The following is an 11,866-nucleotide window of genomic DNA, read 5'->3' as shown; positions in this document are numbered from 1 at the left end:
TTCCGCCAAAAAAAAAACTCCGAGCACTCTTATCGGACAACTAAATACACGAGCGAGAGCTCATGGATTGGGTTGTTCTGGGTGCTATCAAAATTTGGAACTGAGATCAGTCTGACGAAAGCCATTCGAAGGCAAGGTCGATCGGCCCGATGTCGTCGATCAGTTGGGAACAACAGGATTTGTTTGTTTCTTCAAACAGATCCACCACCGACGTTGATGCTGCCCACCAGGAGTATCCCGTACGAATTGCACGATTCCCTGCAGCCGATGGAATAAGAGATGTTCGTAAAGCCACTGTAGTTTCCGGACTAGAAGCATCGAAGGGTGTAGTAATGTTTGCAATCTTCGTTGCAGCTACTTATACGCAAAGGCGAAGGAGGCAAGATCGGTGTTACAGGCAGACGCTTGCAACAGGAAGGAAAGCTACTGATCTGTGCCGTGGCGCGCAGAAGTCCCGCATACATGGCAGGTCTTCGATACGGGGATGAAATACTGTCCCTTGAAAATGAGCCTGTTTCCGGTGTGCAGCTAGAGCGTGTACGTGAGTTGGTTCGGAACAATCAACGCAACAGTATCAAATTACGCTCAAAAGATAAGTAAGTGGGGTTTGTGTGGGTCGTCAGGTAAAAATGTGTCCTTACTTTTCATACCACCCTAGACCAGGTGAACGGTACGTGACAATTGCAAGAGACGTGCAGAAAGGTTTCGGATTCCGGTTCGTGAATGGAGAAATTACATTCGTCCGGCCGAACATGGTGGCCGAGCGACGGGGTCTAGAGAGAAGGTTGCAAATCATAGAAGTAAACGAAGAGGTTGTCGTTGGCATGCAAGATGAAGACATTGAAGCCATCATATATGCGAACGGGGATGTAGTGACGCTCTGCGTTGTACCGGTGAAGGTGTATCGACAACTGTTTACCAGGTGAGAATGGGGAAAAAACCTACATTTTTAAGGGACAAAAGCTGAGATTTCTCTTCTTGCTTCAGGTTATCACCCACTAAAAACGATGAGCTCTCCTTGGTTGAATTCTAATTTAGGGAGGTGAAAGATTATTAAATAAAAAACGCACAATTACCTTTATATGCAGCACAGTTTTGCGAGTTGGTTAAAGCACCATAATACTTAGTGCGTTTGTTTTTTTTTTGTGAGAATCACATCCAAATTTTCCCCCAAACAAATCCCAAACAGATCTAAATGGTTCGTGTGTCAAATTTCAAATTTCAAACTGACATTAGATACGTTTCGGAAGATGACAGCTGATTCCGGGCCAACTGTCATCAGTTCACGGACGCTCGGCGCATATTTTTGTTTGGTGCCGTGAACGACGAAGAGAGAGCAATTTTGGTTTGTTTTAAAAAACTATTTACGAGAAAGAAAGAAAGCACATGGATCAGTGTTTCATTTGCAGTGTATAGTTTTGCCTGTTGTTCCAGTATATATCGAAGCAGCGTGAACGCAGCGTGCTGCAGCCTGTTGTGTCTTGTTTGCGTTGTGGAATCGTCAGTGGATTTTGTGTGTGTGTGTGACTTGTTTTGTGAACAGATTGATCCAGCGTTGGTAAGTGCTGCATTAGTTATGATAAATATTCACCTTTTTGTGGTTATTTCAAACTTTGCTACAAGATTCTTCATGCTGCATTTGGTCGCACTTGGGATGGGCATTGAATTTTGATGCACCGTTCTCAGTTTACTACATTCCCGGTGTGATTATTCCTTCTGAACCCCAAGTAAAACACATTTTCACTTCGTAAAATCACCAGATTTATGTTGTTTTAGACTCTACCAATAGACATTTGTTTACTGGCACAGTTATCAGCCAGTGACCTTGAACTAGATGCCGCTTTTGTTTTGATAAATCCTTCCAAATTCGCGAATGCCGGCACTTTGACAGTGATGTGCATTTACAATGTGCAGTTCAAAGCTTGAATCCGCACAAATAAAGCGCCCCCCTCGTCTTCGTTTGACAACGCTTCTGGTGAAGTTGTCATTGGTTTGTTGGTTCGATGGCTTCTGGGAAAGATTTTCCCGTCGAAAGTGTTTCACTAGCAGCTAGCAGCAGGCTAGGTTTTAGTTCTGCAGTTTGCTTCATTTGTCCCGCTTTGCCGTCAAAACAGTGTGGATTCGAGCGTGATAAGACATTGCCGGTAGAAACATTCCTGTAGTTCCTTCAGCCTAGTGCCGCAACTTCCATTCGGTGTGGAACATTCTGCTGATTCGTGTTACTCGGTCTACTGCCCGATGCATGTTCCGATGAGGGGTGCGAATTTCGATGGATACGTTTTTCGGATTTAATACAAAGCTGCCGGTGGAGCTCGATGACGGCGAGGAGGACGAGGAGTTTGCCCGCAAATTCTATTCGCAGACGACAACACGCAGAACCGGATTGCGCTCCCCGTTGCACCGGCGATGCACCGAAGACATTTCGGACGAGGAGGAATATGACGCCTTGAATGACGAAACGTTCGGTGCAGCGGTCAAAGGCGACTGGGAGGACATTCACGAAACTCTGGTCCGGCTGGAACGTGGCAGAAGTGCTTCCATCCCCGGGGACGATGATGATGATGCGAGCAGTGGAGATTTGCTGTTCGACGATTACGATTTTGATCTGCAACTTTCGAAGCTAACGCAGTGCGACGATACCAACGATGAGAGCGGACGGAGCAGTGCGGTTGCACAGAGCATTGGTGATGAGTTTGCGAGCAAGTTACGGTTGGATCCAAGTATCTGGGGAACTCCGTTTCAGGAAGCACCACCACCACCATTAGCATCATCACCACAGCAACCGCAATACTACGATCGCAAATCAAGCGTCACACCGTTCGCCCAATCGAATGCGTTTTATCATGCTACGGGTGAACAGAATGCTGCACGGCCTACCGAGGTGTTTCCCGCAATGAAAATACGTTCGCTGGAGGACATCGAACGAAACATCATCCACAATCAGCACCAGCAAAACCAGCATCAGCAATCGTTTCACCTGCTGCAAAAACAAATGGCACAGCAACAACAACAACAACAACTGCAACAACAGCGACTGATGCAACCGTTTCTTCAATCAACAGCACCTGCTCATGGGCATCAGCAACCGGTGGTGAAGCCTCGCGAGCATATTATACCGACCAAGGAGGCCAAGACTATTCCATCGTTGCCCATGCACTCATCGCTAGGAGTTGGGCCCGCATTGATGACGCCACCACCGCATCTATTGGCAGCGCGAAACTGTGCCCTGTTCCCTTCTGGACCGCCACCGCAACCACCACAACCACCTGTACCACCATTGTTGAATCATTCGAATCGTCTTCCGCTCGGTCTACTGCCGTACAACATACTAACCGCTCGTCCGTACTCGGCACCGATCAACAACCTCGCGATGCATCCCGCTTTTCCACCGCACGGTCCGTACGGTTCGCCGCTTCAGGGATTCCTGCATCCACCACCGCCGGTAAAGATCGGCCAACCATTGCCTCAGCGCCACCCGGGACTGCCGGGACCACCGTTTCTGTTGCAGCATAACCCAACACCGCACCCGAACAATCAATTCAATCAGCGGCTTATGCAGGAAATACAACAAAATCATCCGATCCTTGCGTTCAACAGACAGCTGCTCAATTCATTCAATGCGTGCGGTAACGGAATGAAGATGCATGTGCCTCAAAACCTGCCAAGGCCAGCTCTCGGCACGCAGCTGCAATATCCGCCGCAACAGCAGCAACGATCACGGCAAGCAGCAGGCACCGGCATACCACCGGGTGCCGGTCCGGAGAGAGAACGCGATGAATACGCAAACATGATGAGCAACCGGGACAAGCAGTGGCTGATCGGGATACAACTTTCGCAGCTCAACTCCGACGTACCCTATTGGAACGATTACTACTTCACCGTGTTTAAGCAAAGACTGGCGGAAGCGAAAGCAGATGTGGAGGAAAACCATATCTACGTGGAAAACAAGCAAAGCCATCCATTTTCCAATACTCCTACCAAAAAGGAGCATGCACACCTGCTACTGCTATCGATGCTAACGCGGAACGTCAAGGTGGCCGGCATGATGAACCGCGAACGTCGGAGTTCCGAGTCTAGGCCTGCGGCTGGCGGTAACGATGGAAAAGATGGCAGTACGGCTCGTCCCTACACACCGTTTCAGTTTGAAAAGTCTCTCGGAAAGCTGCAGTGCGGAAGTGTAACTGCGCCGCGCAAGCTGATCGATGCCGATGTCATGGGCGGTGACCAACTGAACGGTAATGGTGGCATAACGGCAGCCGAGCAATCTTTAACGCAGCGCAAAGCTCGGCATGTGCTGCTGCTGATTGAAACACTGTACAATCTGTTGCTGAAGCTGGAAGACAAGCTTAACCCGATCGCCATAGCAACGGCCAAAGTATTGCGCGAAAAGCAACTACGCGACCATGCGAACATGGTTGGCACAGCCTACAGCAATGGCGGTTGCCCTGGGAAACTGGAAAATTTCAAAGCAAATGGCGTTACCAACGGGTGCAATAATGGGTTGGAGCCGGAAGAATCCTTCGACGAGCTATGTGAATGTCTGCTGGGTCAGCTTTCGCAAGAAAAAGTGACATCCATACTCGGTGTGCGGAAGGGCCGGAATTTACTTCGACGTACGTTGGGCGTACTCCACAATCGACCATCTCGCTGGACGCTGTGGAACATGATCTTTACCGCTTTGCCCTGCCTGGCCAAGAAGGATCGCGACGATGCGGATTGCCTCGTGCTGGCACTTTACGGCGAATTTGAGCGTCAGCTACGGCACGGTACGGTGGAAGATTTGCTGCTGGTGGCGACGTCGATCAGCAGCTCGCGCAAGGTGATGCAGTGCATCGTCGGCAGTAAGTTTCTGCTGTCCTGCATCATAACGATCATCTTTCAGATGGAAATGTTTTGCGGCAAGCATCCGGCCTCCCTGCTAACCGTTTCCCAGGCCAACCACCAGTGGGTAACGTTTCTGCTGGACGTGAACCAGGTTGTGAAGGAGAGTGCTGCCGGACCGAGAGCTGGTGGGAGCATTTCGATCAATCCGGATGACAATATCTTACGCACTTTGCGCGTTCACTTCGCCCGGTTCGGTACACGGGTCGATGGGACGGATCTGTTGAACTTTATTATTGATTATGGCAACGGCCAGCAAAAAAACAGGACAGGTAGGAAACAATCGCTACAGGAAACAAAAATCAGAACAAAGTGAGGAGAAAGCGCTCTGTTGTGGCTGCAGTAGGGAGAGAAGGAATAAGTTTTTCGCTTACAACATTCGTTAATCGATCTCGGTAGAGATAAAGGGTAACGCACAATTGTTCTCATGTAATGAAGACCGAAGCGTGATTTAATTATAATCCTCGATATTTAATTGCTTTTGTTTTGCATCTCTTACTTGAAGCTTTGATATGTTCACCGAGCACTAGCATTCTAAGCCGCTTTAGGATATAATAACACTCGCACTTGTAAAGTTGTGCACGAACTGAATGTGCATTTCCGATGATCATTAAAGTTCCTTAAAACTGCGAGTACCACCAGCGTTTCGGGGGAAGAAAACGCGGTTACAAATGAAGAAAAACGAAACCGATCGGAGATACACCTTGAATTGAATCTATTCCCTGCTCCCAAGCTGTGACATACCGCATCGTTAGAGACTGCTTTTGCAAGAAAAAACAATGTTGACTAGTAACTTAAGTTCGCACTTAGCCCCATCCCATAGCAGCCAAGCATGCTTACCGTGGAGTGTCGGAGGTTCTGATTGCAATGTGATGATACGCTTTAGCTAGATTTGGATTCGAATAATAGGCCAGTAAAATAAGTAGTGGGTGTGGTGGCATCGTGTTATAAAAATACCACCAGCACCCGAACCTTCTCTACACTTGATTGTTGCATGTCGATAACTTAAACATTTTGCCATAAAAACTTATCTAAAACGAGCATCGACGATGCGCACATCGTGTTTGTAGGGGTTACCGCGACGATCATAAGGACCTTTAAAATCATTCATTTTCTTTGGGTTCAATTATCGTTACCATTAGCAGCTGGTTAGGACTGTAAAACACAAATTTATTCCATCGAATTTCTGTACAGTGGACGTTGGACTGAAAACGATTCATGACCATTTAATGTTATGCTTTTTAATGTAAGAAGTACTGTAATCGTATGCTTTTTGCCTTAACACCATCGTCAATCGGCTTTTGCTACGGGATCGATATGAGGCTTAGTATTGTTCGCTCTTTTTTTTTTTAATTCATTTTATACAAACGCCAGCGACACAAGAAATTATGTGTAAATAGTTTCGCAGCTGTTCGACCGACAGTAACATTCAATAAATCTAATCTTGCCCGCAAAGAAAATTTATATCTCATATTACCGGCATCATGCTACTATAGTGTAAATTAATGTACGTGTAATTAAAGCCGAAGTAGAAATGTTGCGAATGCAACCGTTACAGCAGCATTACAGCGGGGCGAACTGCGAAGATGGGGCTGCTAGAGAGCAACTAAATAAATCGATCCATTACTCTTTTACGTTCTACCGCTTAGCAAACGCGAGCAAACTGTTGTATGGTCTGATCATCTCTATTGCGTTTGGTATATCACAAAGGTTTATGAGGGAAAGGAGATTAAAACATTCGTTTTTACAACGTACCGAGTATATCTCGTAGAGGTATCCAATCTGTTTTGGGTTGGTAAATGTCTAGGCACAGTGGAACGATCTTCTTCTCCTCGTTGGCACTACAACCTCGTTTCTGTGACTTAATTGGAACCCGTGTAAAGTAGTCAGCCCTACGTACGGGTGGGGAGGCGGTCTAGATAGGGGATTTGAACTCCGGGGTCCTGCCCGTGTGAAGACCGGCGCCGTTATCGCCTCGGACACCGGACCGCGGAGCGATCATTAAATCTGAAATCCCTCGATTTTCAGATGGGAAGGGTCCCCGGTCGGCGCCGGTCTTCACATGGCAGGACCGGGGTTCAAATCCCATCCAGACCGCCTCCCCGTACGTAGGGCTGACTACTTTACTACGGGTAAAATTAAGTCATAGAAAGCCAGAAATTGCATGTCAAGACCTCACGAGGTCGTAGTGCCAAAGAAGAAGAAGAAGAAGAAGGGTCCCCTCCTTCCGTCCATAGGACCAAAATGATAGTGACCTATCTCGCATCATCTGCCCATGTAGATAGACAAGTCAAGTCCTTTCGATCTGGGCTGTACGGTATCATTCTCATGGCATGACTGTAATGCTAAGATCATCGAACAGTTATTGTAACTCATATTTGTAACGACATTCATACTCAGTGTACGGAAGGGCAGGAATATGCTTCGACGTACGTTGGGCGTACTCCATAATCGACCATCTCGCTGGGGGCAGCCCGGTCTTCGCAATGGCAGGACAAGGCTCATTCCGGCAGGGCAGGCAGGACCGGGCCGTTCCCCCATAGTGAGGGCTGACTATCACAATATGCATTGCACCAAGACACTTGTAACGACTTCGCAATTGTTCTTCTACACATGCTCGGCCAACAATCCTTTTGAATCCTGAGCTAAACTGTGGACGAAATCCTTGTCTCAAAGGCGTATGGAAATGCTGGAACATCCATCACCTGGAACCTTTTTCTGCGTAAATCAGTAAATGCTAACAGGGTTGTCATCAATGTGGTTGTTGCCTTGTTCATCTCAAAACCAGAACCTTCCCTCATCTGTTCGTCACAATTGATGAGCTTCTAAATGGTCAGGATCTAGTAACGGATCATCAGTAGTGTCCTAAGCGTAGCGAACGTCCTCTAGTTAAGTTTCTCGTTTTACAGATACAGCTCCCCAGGTGCATAATGTCTACCTCCACGTCGAGCGGAAGCAGAATGGCTGTGATGGATCGCGATCTGTGCAGCCTGATGGTGGAGATGCCCTCGGAGAAGGTGACCGTGCGGCAGAAAGCTTTCAACAAAATGAACACCATCCTGAACAACCGTGAGGAAGACTTTCTGGCGTGCATGCAATCCGACTCGTTCGAAACGGCCTGGAGTGCCCTTTTTGATGCTGCCTATCACGGCATCCAGAGGCAGAGCTATGGTAGCGCGAGCAAGGGACAGGCGCAAAGTAAAAATTACGACTACGTCGTGGTGCTGCACAAACTGATTGAACTGGCGATGGATCGCGAGGAGGGTCCGCAGCTTTCGTACGGACAGTTGATTGGTGCGTTCGTGCGGGCGATGTCGGATCAAGCGCTGCGAGAAGGATTCGGACTGTGCTTTCTGCAAGTGTTGCAAAAGTTTGTGCTGTCCACCAAGTGGTCCCTTACGACGGTGAGCTGCGAGCAGTGGAACGACCTTCTCGACGGTTGTTTCGTGATGATGGACACATCGCAAGCGGCTAAATATACGGCTTCCAGTTGCCTTTCGCTGGCTGTGGTAAAATTTCTCAACAACTGCTCGATGCCAACCTTACTGGCCGCCTATCTGACCCGTCTGATGGACCACATACGGCAGACGGCGAACGAGAAGAAGAGCAACGTGCTTTACGAGCTCATCAATACGGCTTTCAATGTTATCCAGGCGGTAAGCTTTCCGCTTTCCTTTTTAAGAAACCAAATTGTTTGACTAAATTTTATTTTTAGCTTGCAGTGGATTGTAGGAGCAAAATAATCCACTTCCTGGAGTCGCTCGTCCCGTACGCGGTGAAGATTTACAAGGAGGGCAATCTGCGCAACGAACAGAAAAGTGTACTGTTCCGTCTGATGCACCTGTCGCTGATCATTCTGTATCCGGAGGGAAAGTCTCACGTTAATGCGAAAAGACTTACCAAAGACTGTGCACGACCTTCCGAGGACGGAGAAGTTTGTAAGAAAACGTTGCGTGAGTATCACTACATCGTGACGAGCGAGATGAAGGCACGGGAACAGTCCTCGTCGTCGCAAGGCGCTAAGGACAGCGCACTGTTTTGTGATGGTTTTATCGATTTTGCTGCCCGACTGTGCTACACGGTACGACCTTCAATTTGCCGAGACAGGCCTGTTGAATCGTTGTGACGGGGTAGTAACGGTTTTTTTTTTAAATATTTTCACAGGTTTATTGGAATGAAGATAATTGGAAGGAAAGCAACAGTGATGAATCGGCCGTCAAGAGAAACAAGCAGTTCAACAAACTGCAAAGCATAATGGATATGGTCGGAACAGCTCCGAATCAGTTCAATACCCGTTGGTATGTTACACGATCTACACCAGGATATTTCGATGTTCTTTGCCATGATTGTTGGACTCTTTTCGAGACGCTTGTGAATTCTTTTTCACTACATTCCCTAACGTTTTCCTAATTAACCACATTCCTTTTCCCCTCGAAGGTTGTTCGTATTGTCGGCAGTGCTCGACAGATACGAGGCGGCTATCGGCGCCGAAGACTACATGCGTTTGCTGCAGCTTTTGTGCAACATCCAACCGTCGTTACAGTCACCGCACGAGCATAATGCATTTTACCGGTGTTGTGCCGAGCTGCTTGCCTTCGAGCAAAAGCCAACGTACAAACCGTTGGCCACTGTCTTGCAGGAGGAGCAAACTGAGCTGTGGAACAAGATCGTAGCGGCCACCTTCCGTGGGTGCACCAACACCGCTGCCCGAACGTGCAGTGAATCGAACCTGTTGCTGCAGCTGCTCATACGCCACCGGAAGTATCCCAACATCGGCTTCCTGCATGGTACGGTTCTGGAAGCCTTCTACACCTATGCCGTGGAGAAAACGAACACTAACGTCGGTACGGTGCTGAGCGTGCTGGACACGGTGGGCAATGTGGAGCGTTTGGGCAGTGTGGACGCTGTGCTGACGAAACTGTTCAACTATCTGTACCCCCAAACGAGGGAAACCAAATCCAAAGCAATACTGCACGCCAAGGAACGATTAAGCGCCAAGCTGCTGGCACAAATTTCGATTCTCGCCGTAGTAACGAAGCGTTCCGCACCGGAACAACGGGATCACCAGGTACCACGCAAACCAGACAGGGCGCAACGGACGGTTTTGCGTGAGTGTTTGTATTACGAGCAGGATGAACGGCTGCAAGCGTTAGAGCATCGGCTTCGCCTGCACAGCCTGGAGGAGCTGTTGGAACTGGCGGAAGACAGTCCGAAGCGGAAGCATGGTCTGCCAACTACCGAGCCCGTGTACCGCTACAACATTAACGACCCACTGTTCGCGCGTCTGTGCGAGCTGGTAAAGTTCGACACACACATCCTGCCCGATGAGAATGATTTTCTCGTCGATGGGCTGATCTGCATTTGCTACGATCTGGAGCTGTATCTGCAGATGCTGAACGTGCTGCTGCTCCACGAAGCGTACAACGAGCAGCAGTGCAGCAAGAGCACACTCTACAAAAAGGTTCTGCTCAAGTTCGATCAGCTAAATGCGGGGTTCAATCGACTGCTGAACGATGCGACGTTGAGCGAAACCAAGACGAACAGTATCGCCGATCGGTTGCTGGCCCTTGTGCGTGGTCCTTACCATCCGACGGTCCAAAAGCTGCTACAGAAAACGGAACATACGATGATTGTGCGATGGGTAATCGGTCAGATTGACCTGGTAGAGGGTGAAGATTCTCAGTGCGTGGCGATCGTGCCGGAAGGTGCGCTTTCTTCCGAGCAGCAATGTCGGCGCTGTTTGCACCACATTCTAGCGGAATATCTACAGTACGATGGACCAAGTGCGGGCGAAGTGCACGACCTGTTGGACAAGCTGGGGCTGAACGTGTACAACAGTTTGGATTTGTTCTACATGTTCGATCTGTGCCGTATCCTACTGAAGCAAAATTCGCACGAGCTGGTGGCGGTTTGGGTGCTTCGGAACATTGTGCAGGTTTGCAAAATCCACTACACCAACCCTAGCATTACGGAGCAGATTATTGATTTATACGCTGGTAAGCGAATGGTGGAAAATGCTTCATTAAACGCTGTTCTCACGATATTCTTGCTTTTTTCCGGATTCCAGATTTAACCGCCTTTGTGAGCCCCTATGAAGACATGGCCCGCAACGTTACGATCGTGCTGTACTCGTTTGTAAAGCAGTGCGCGAAGCATACGTACTCCACCGCGCTGCAGGTGAAGATATTCGCCCAGGTCAAGTATCTGCTCCGAGCCTATCCGCAGCACATCCGCACGCAGACGCATGAAAGCATTTACGCCGGGTTGGTCCCGCTTTTGAGCAGTGCCAGCTACCGCGTCAAGCTGGAAGCAGTCCGGAACATTTTGCACTTTATGAAGCACGACTGGGCGCATACCGATGTGGCGGACATTCCGTGCAGTTTTTACGAATTTCAAACCGAGTTGTACGATCAGATTAACTTCGACGAGCTGATACGTGGCGCGGATGAGGACGAGCGGGTCAACGTGATTAGTTGCTGCCTTCAGCTGCTGCTTGGAATATTCCACACGAGCTTCATGCTGCGCAGACGGGCTTTGGGCGATTTTGTGCTGGTCATCCAAGCGGGAAATGTTAACGATGGTAAGACGGGCCTGCGATACGGATCGTGTAGAATAGATTTGTTGTAAAATGTTTGTTCCTTGCTTCAAGACAAAATTGCACACACCATTCGAATAGCGTCGGGAGCGAGCGATATAGACTTCCGCAAGCTACTTCAAACGAATCTCGACTCCGTGCTGGAACTGTGGCTTACCAAAGGGCATAGGTTGCTCGATTTTCCGTACCGCATCGCCGGTAAAATCACCTCCATCGAAGAGTTTGTGCAGCAGTTTAGGAAAACGGTCGCTTTCGTCATCCTGTGCATGCAGCCGGACCGGTTCGAACAGTTTTGCCATTCGGTCGGCATACAGCAAACGGAAATGGTGAAGGTATGTTCCGTTTTTCTGTAAAGGACATGGCTGTGTGTGTGTGCCTAACAAAGCTTCG

General features: G+C 48.7%; 3 protein-coding genes across 4 annotated transcripts in view; all 3 read left to right on the top strand.

The window, feature by feature from the left end:
* The first annotated feature begins 94 nt into the window (after nucleotides 1–94).
* Nucleotides 95–1,081, top strand: LOC118511633 (syntenin-2-like). The gene is made up of 4 exons (XM_036054945.1): nucleotides 95–281; nucleotides 355–596; nucleotides 659–922; nucleotides 988–1,081. The coding sequence occupies exons 1-4, from the start codon at nucleotides 150–152 to the stop codon at nucleotides 1,031–1,033; spliced, it is 684 nt and encodes a 227-aa protein (XP_035910838.1). The 5' UTR covers nucleotides 95–149; the 3' UTR covers nucleotides 1,034–1,081.
* A 149-nt stretch (nucleotides 1,082–1,230) lies between these two features.
* The window catches only part of LOC118511628 (serine/threonine-protein kinase ATM), a 35,171-nt gene continuing 24,535 nt past the window's right edge, over nucleotides 1,231–11,866 (top strand). The window contains exons 1-8 of one of the 2 annotated variants that reach the window (XM_036054938.1): nucleotides 1,269–1,345; nucleotides 1,417–1,558; nucleotides 7,791–8,537; nucleotides 8,597–8,962; nucleotides 9,046–9,179; nucleotides 9,319–10,877; nucleotides 10,949–11,461; nucleotides 11,531–11,808. In XM_036054938.1, the coding sequence (XP_035910831.1) occupies nucleotides 7,812–8,537; nucleotides 8,597–8,962; nucleotides 9,046–9,179; nucleotides 9,319–10,877; nucleotides 10,949–11,461; nucleotides 11,531–11,808 (3,576 nt within the window). In that variant the 5' untranslated portion in view covers nucleotides 1,269–1,345; nucleotides 1,417–1,558; nucleotides 7,791–7,811. Of the gene's footprint in view, nucleotides 1,559–7,790; nucleotides 8,538–8,596; nucleotides 8,963–9,045; nucleotides 9,180–9,318; nucleotides 10,878–10,948; nucleotides 11,462–11,530; nucleotides 11,809–11,866 lie in introns of both variants that reach the window. The other variant, XM_036054937.1, reaches the window with a different exon arrangement.
* On the top strand, nucleotides 1,626–6,529 carry LOC118511629 (protein PAT1 homolog 1-like). Its single transcript, XM_036054940.1, has one exon. It carries the CDS (start codon nucleotides 2,270–2,272, stop codon nucleotides 5,195–5,197), a length of 2,928 nt encoding a protein of 975 aa, XP_035910833.1. The 5' UTR covers nucleotides 1,626–2,269; the 3' UTR covers nucleotides 5,198–6,529.

Source organism: Anopheles stephensi, chromosome 3 (assembly GCF_013141755.1).
Source record: "Anopheles stephensi strain Indian chromosome 3, UCI_ANSTEP_V1.0, whole genome shotgun sequence".
NCBI lineage: Eukaryota > Metazoa > Arthropoda > Insecta > Diptera > Culicidae > Anopheles > Anopheles stephensi.
Note: the sequence above shows the minus strand (reverse complement) of the source record. Positions and strands in the feature narration are given on the sequence as shown.

Excerpts from the sequence above, each read along its gene's own strand:
- LOC118511629 (XM_036054940.1), top strand. The coding sequence starts at position 2,270 with ATGGATACGTTTTTCGGATTTAATACAAAGCTGCCGGTGGAGCTCGAT.
- LOC118511633 (XM_036054945.1), top strand. The coding sequence starts at position 150 with ATGTCGTCGATCAGTTGGGAACAACAGGATTTGTTTGTTTCTTCAAAC. Across the intron at positions 597-658 it reads AAATTACGCTCAAAAGATAA|ACCAGGTGAACGGTACGTGA; the intron begins GTAAGTGGGGTT and ends ATACCACCCTAG. Across the intron at positions 923-987 it reads TATCGACAACTGTTTACCAG|GTTATCACCCACTAAAAACG; the intron begins GTGAGAATGGGG and ends TTCTTGCTTCAG.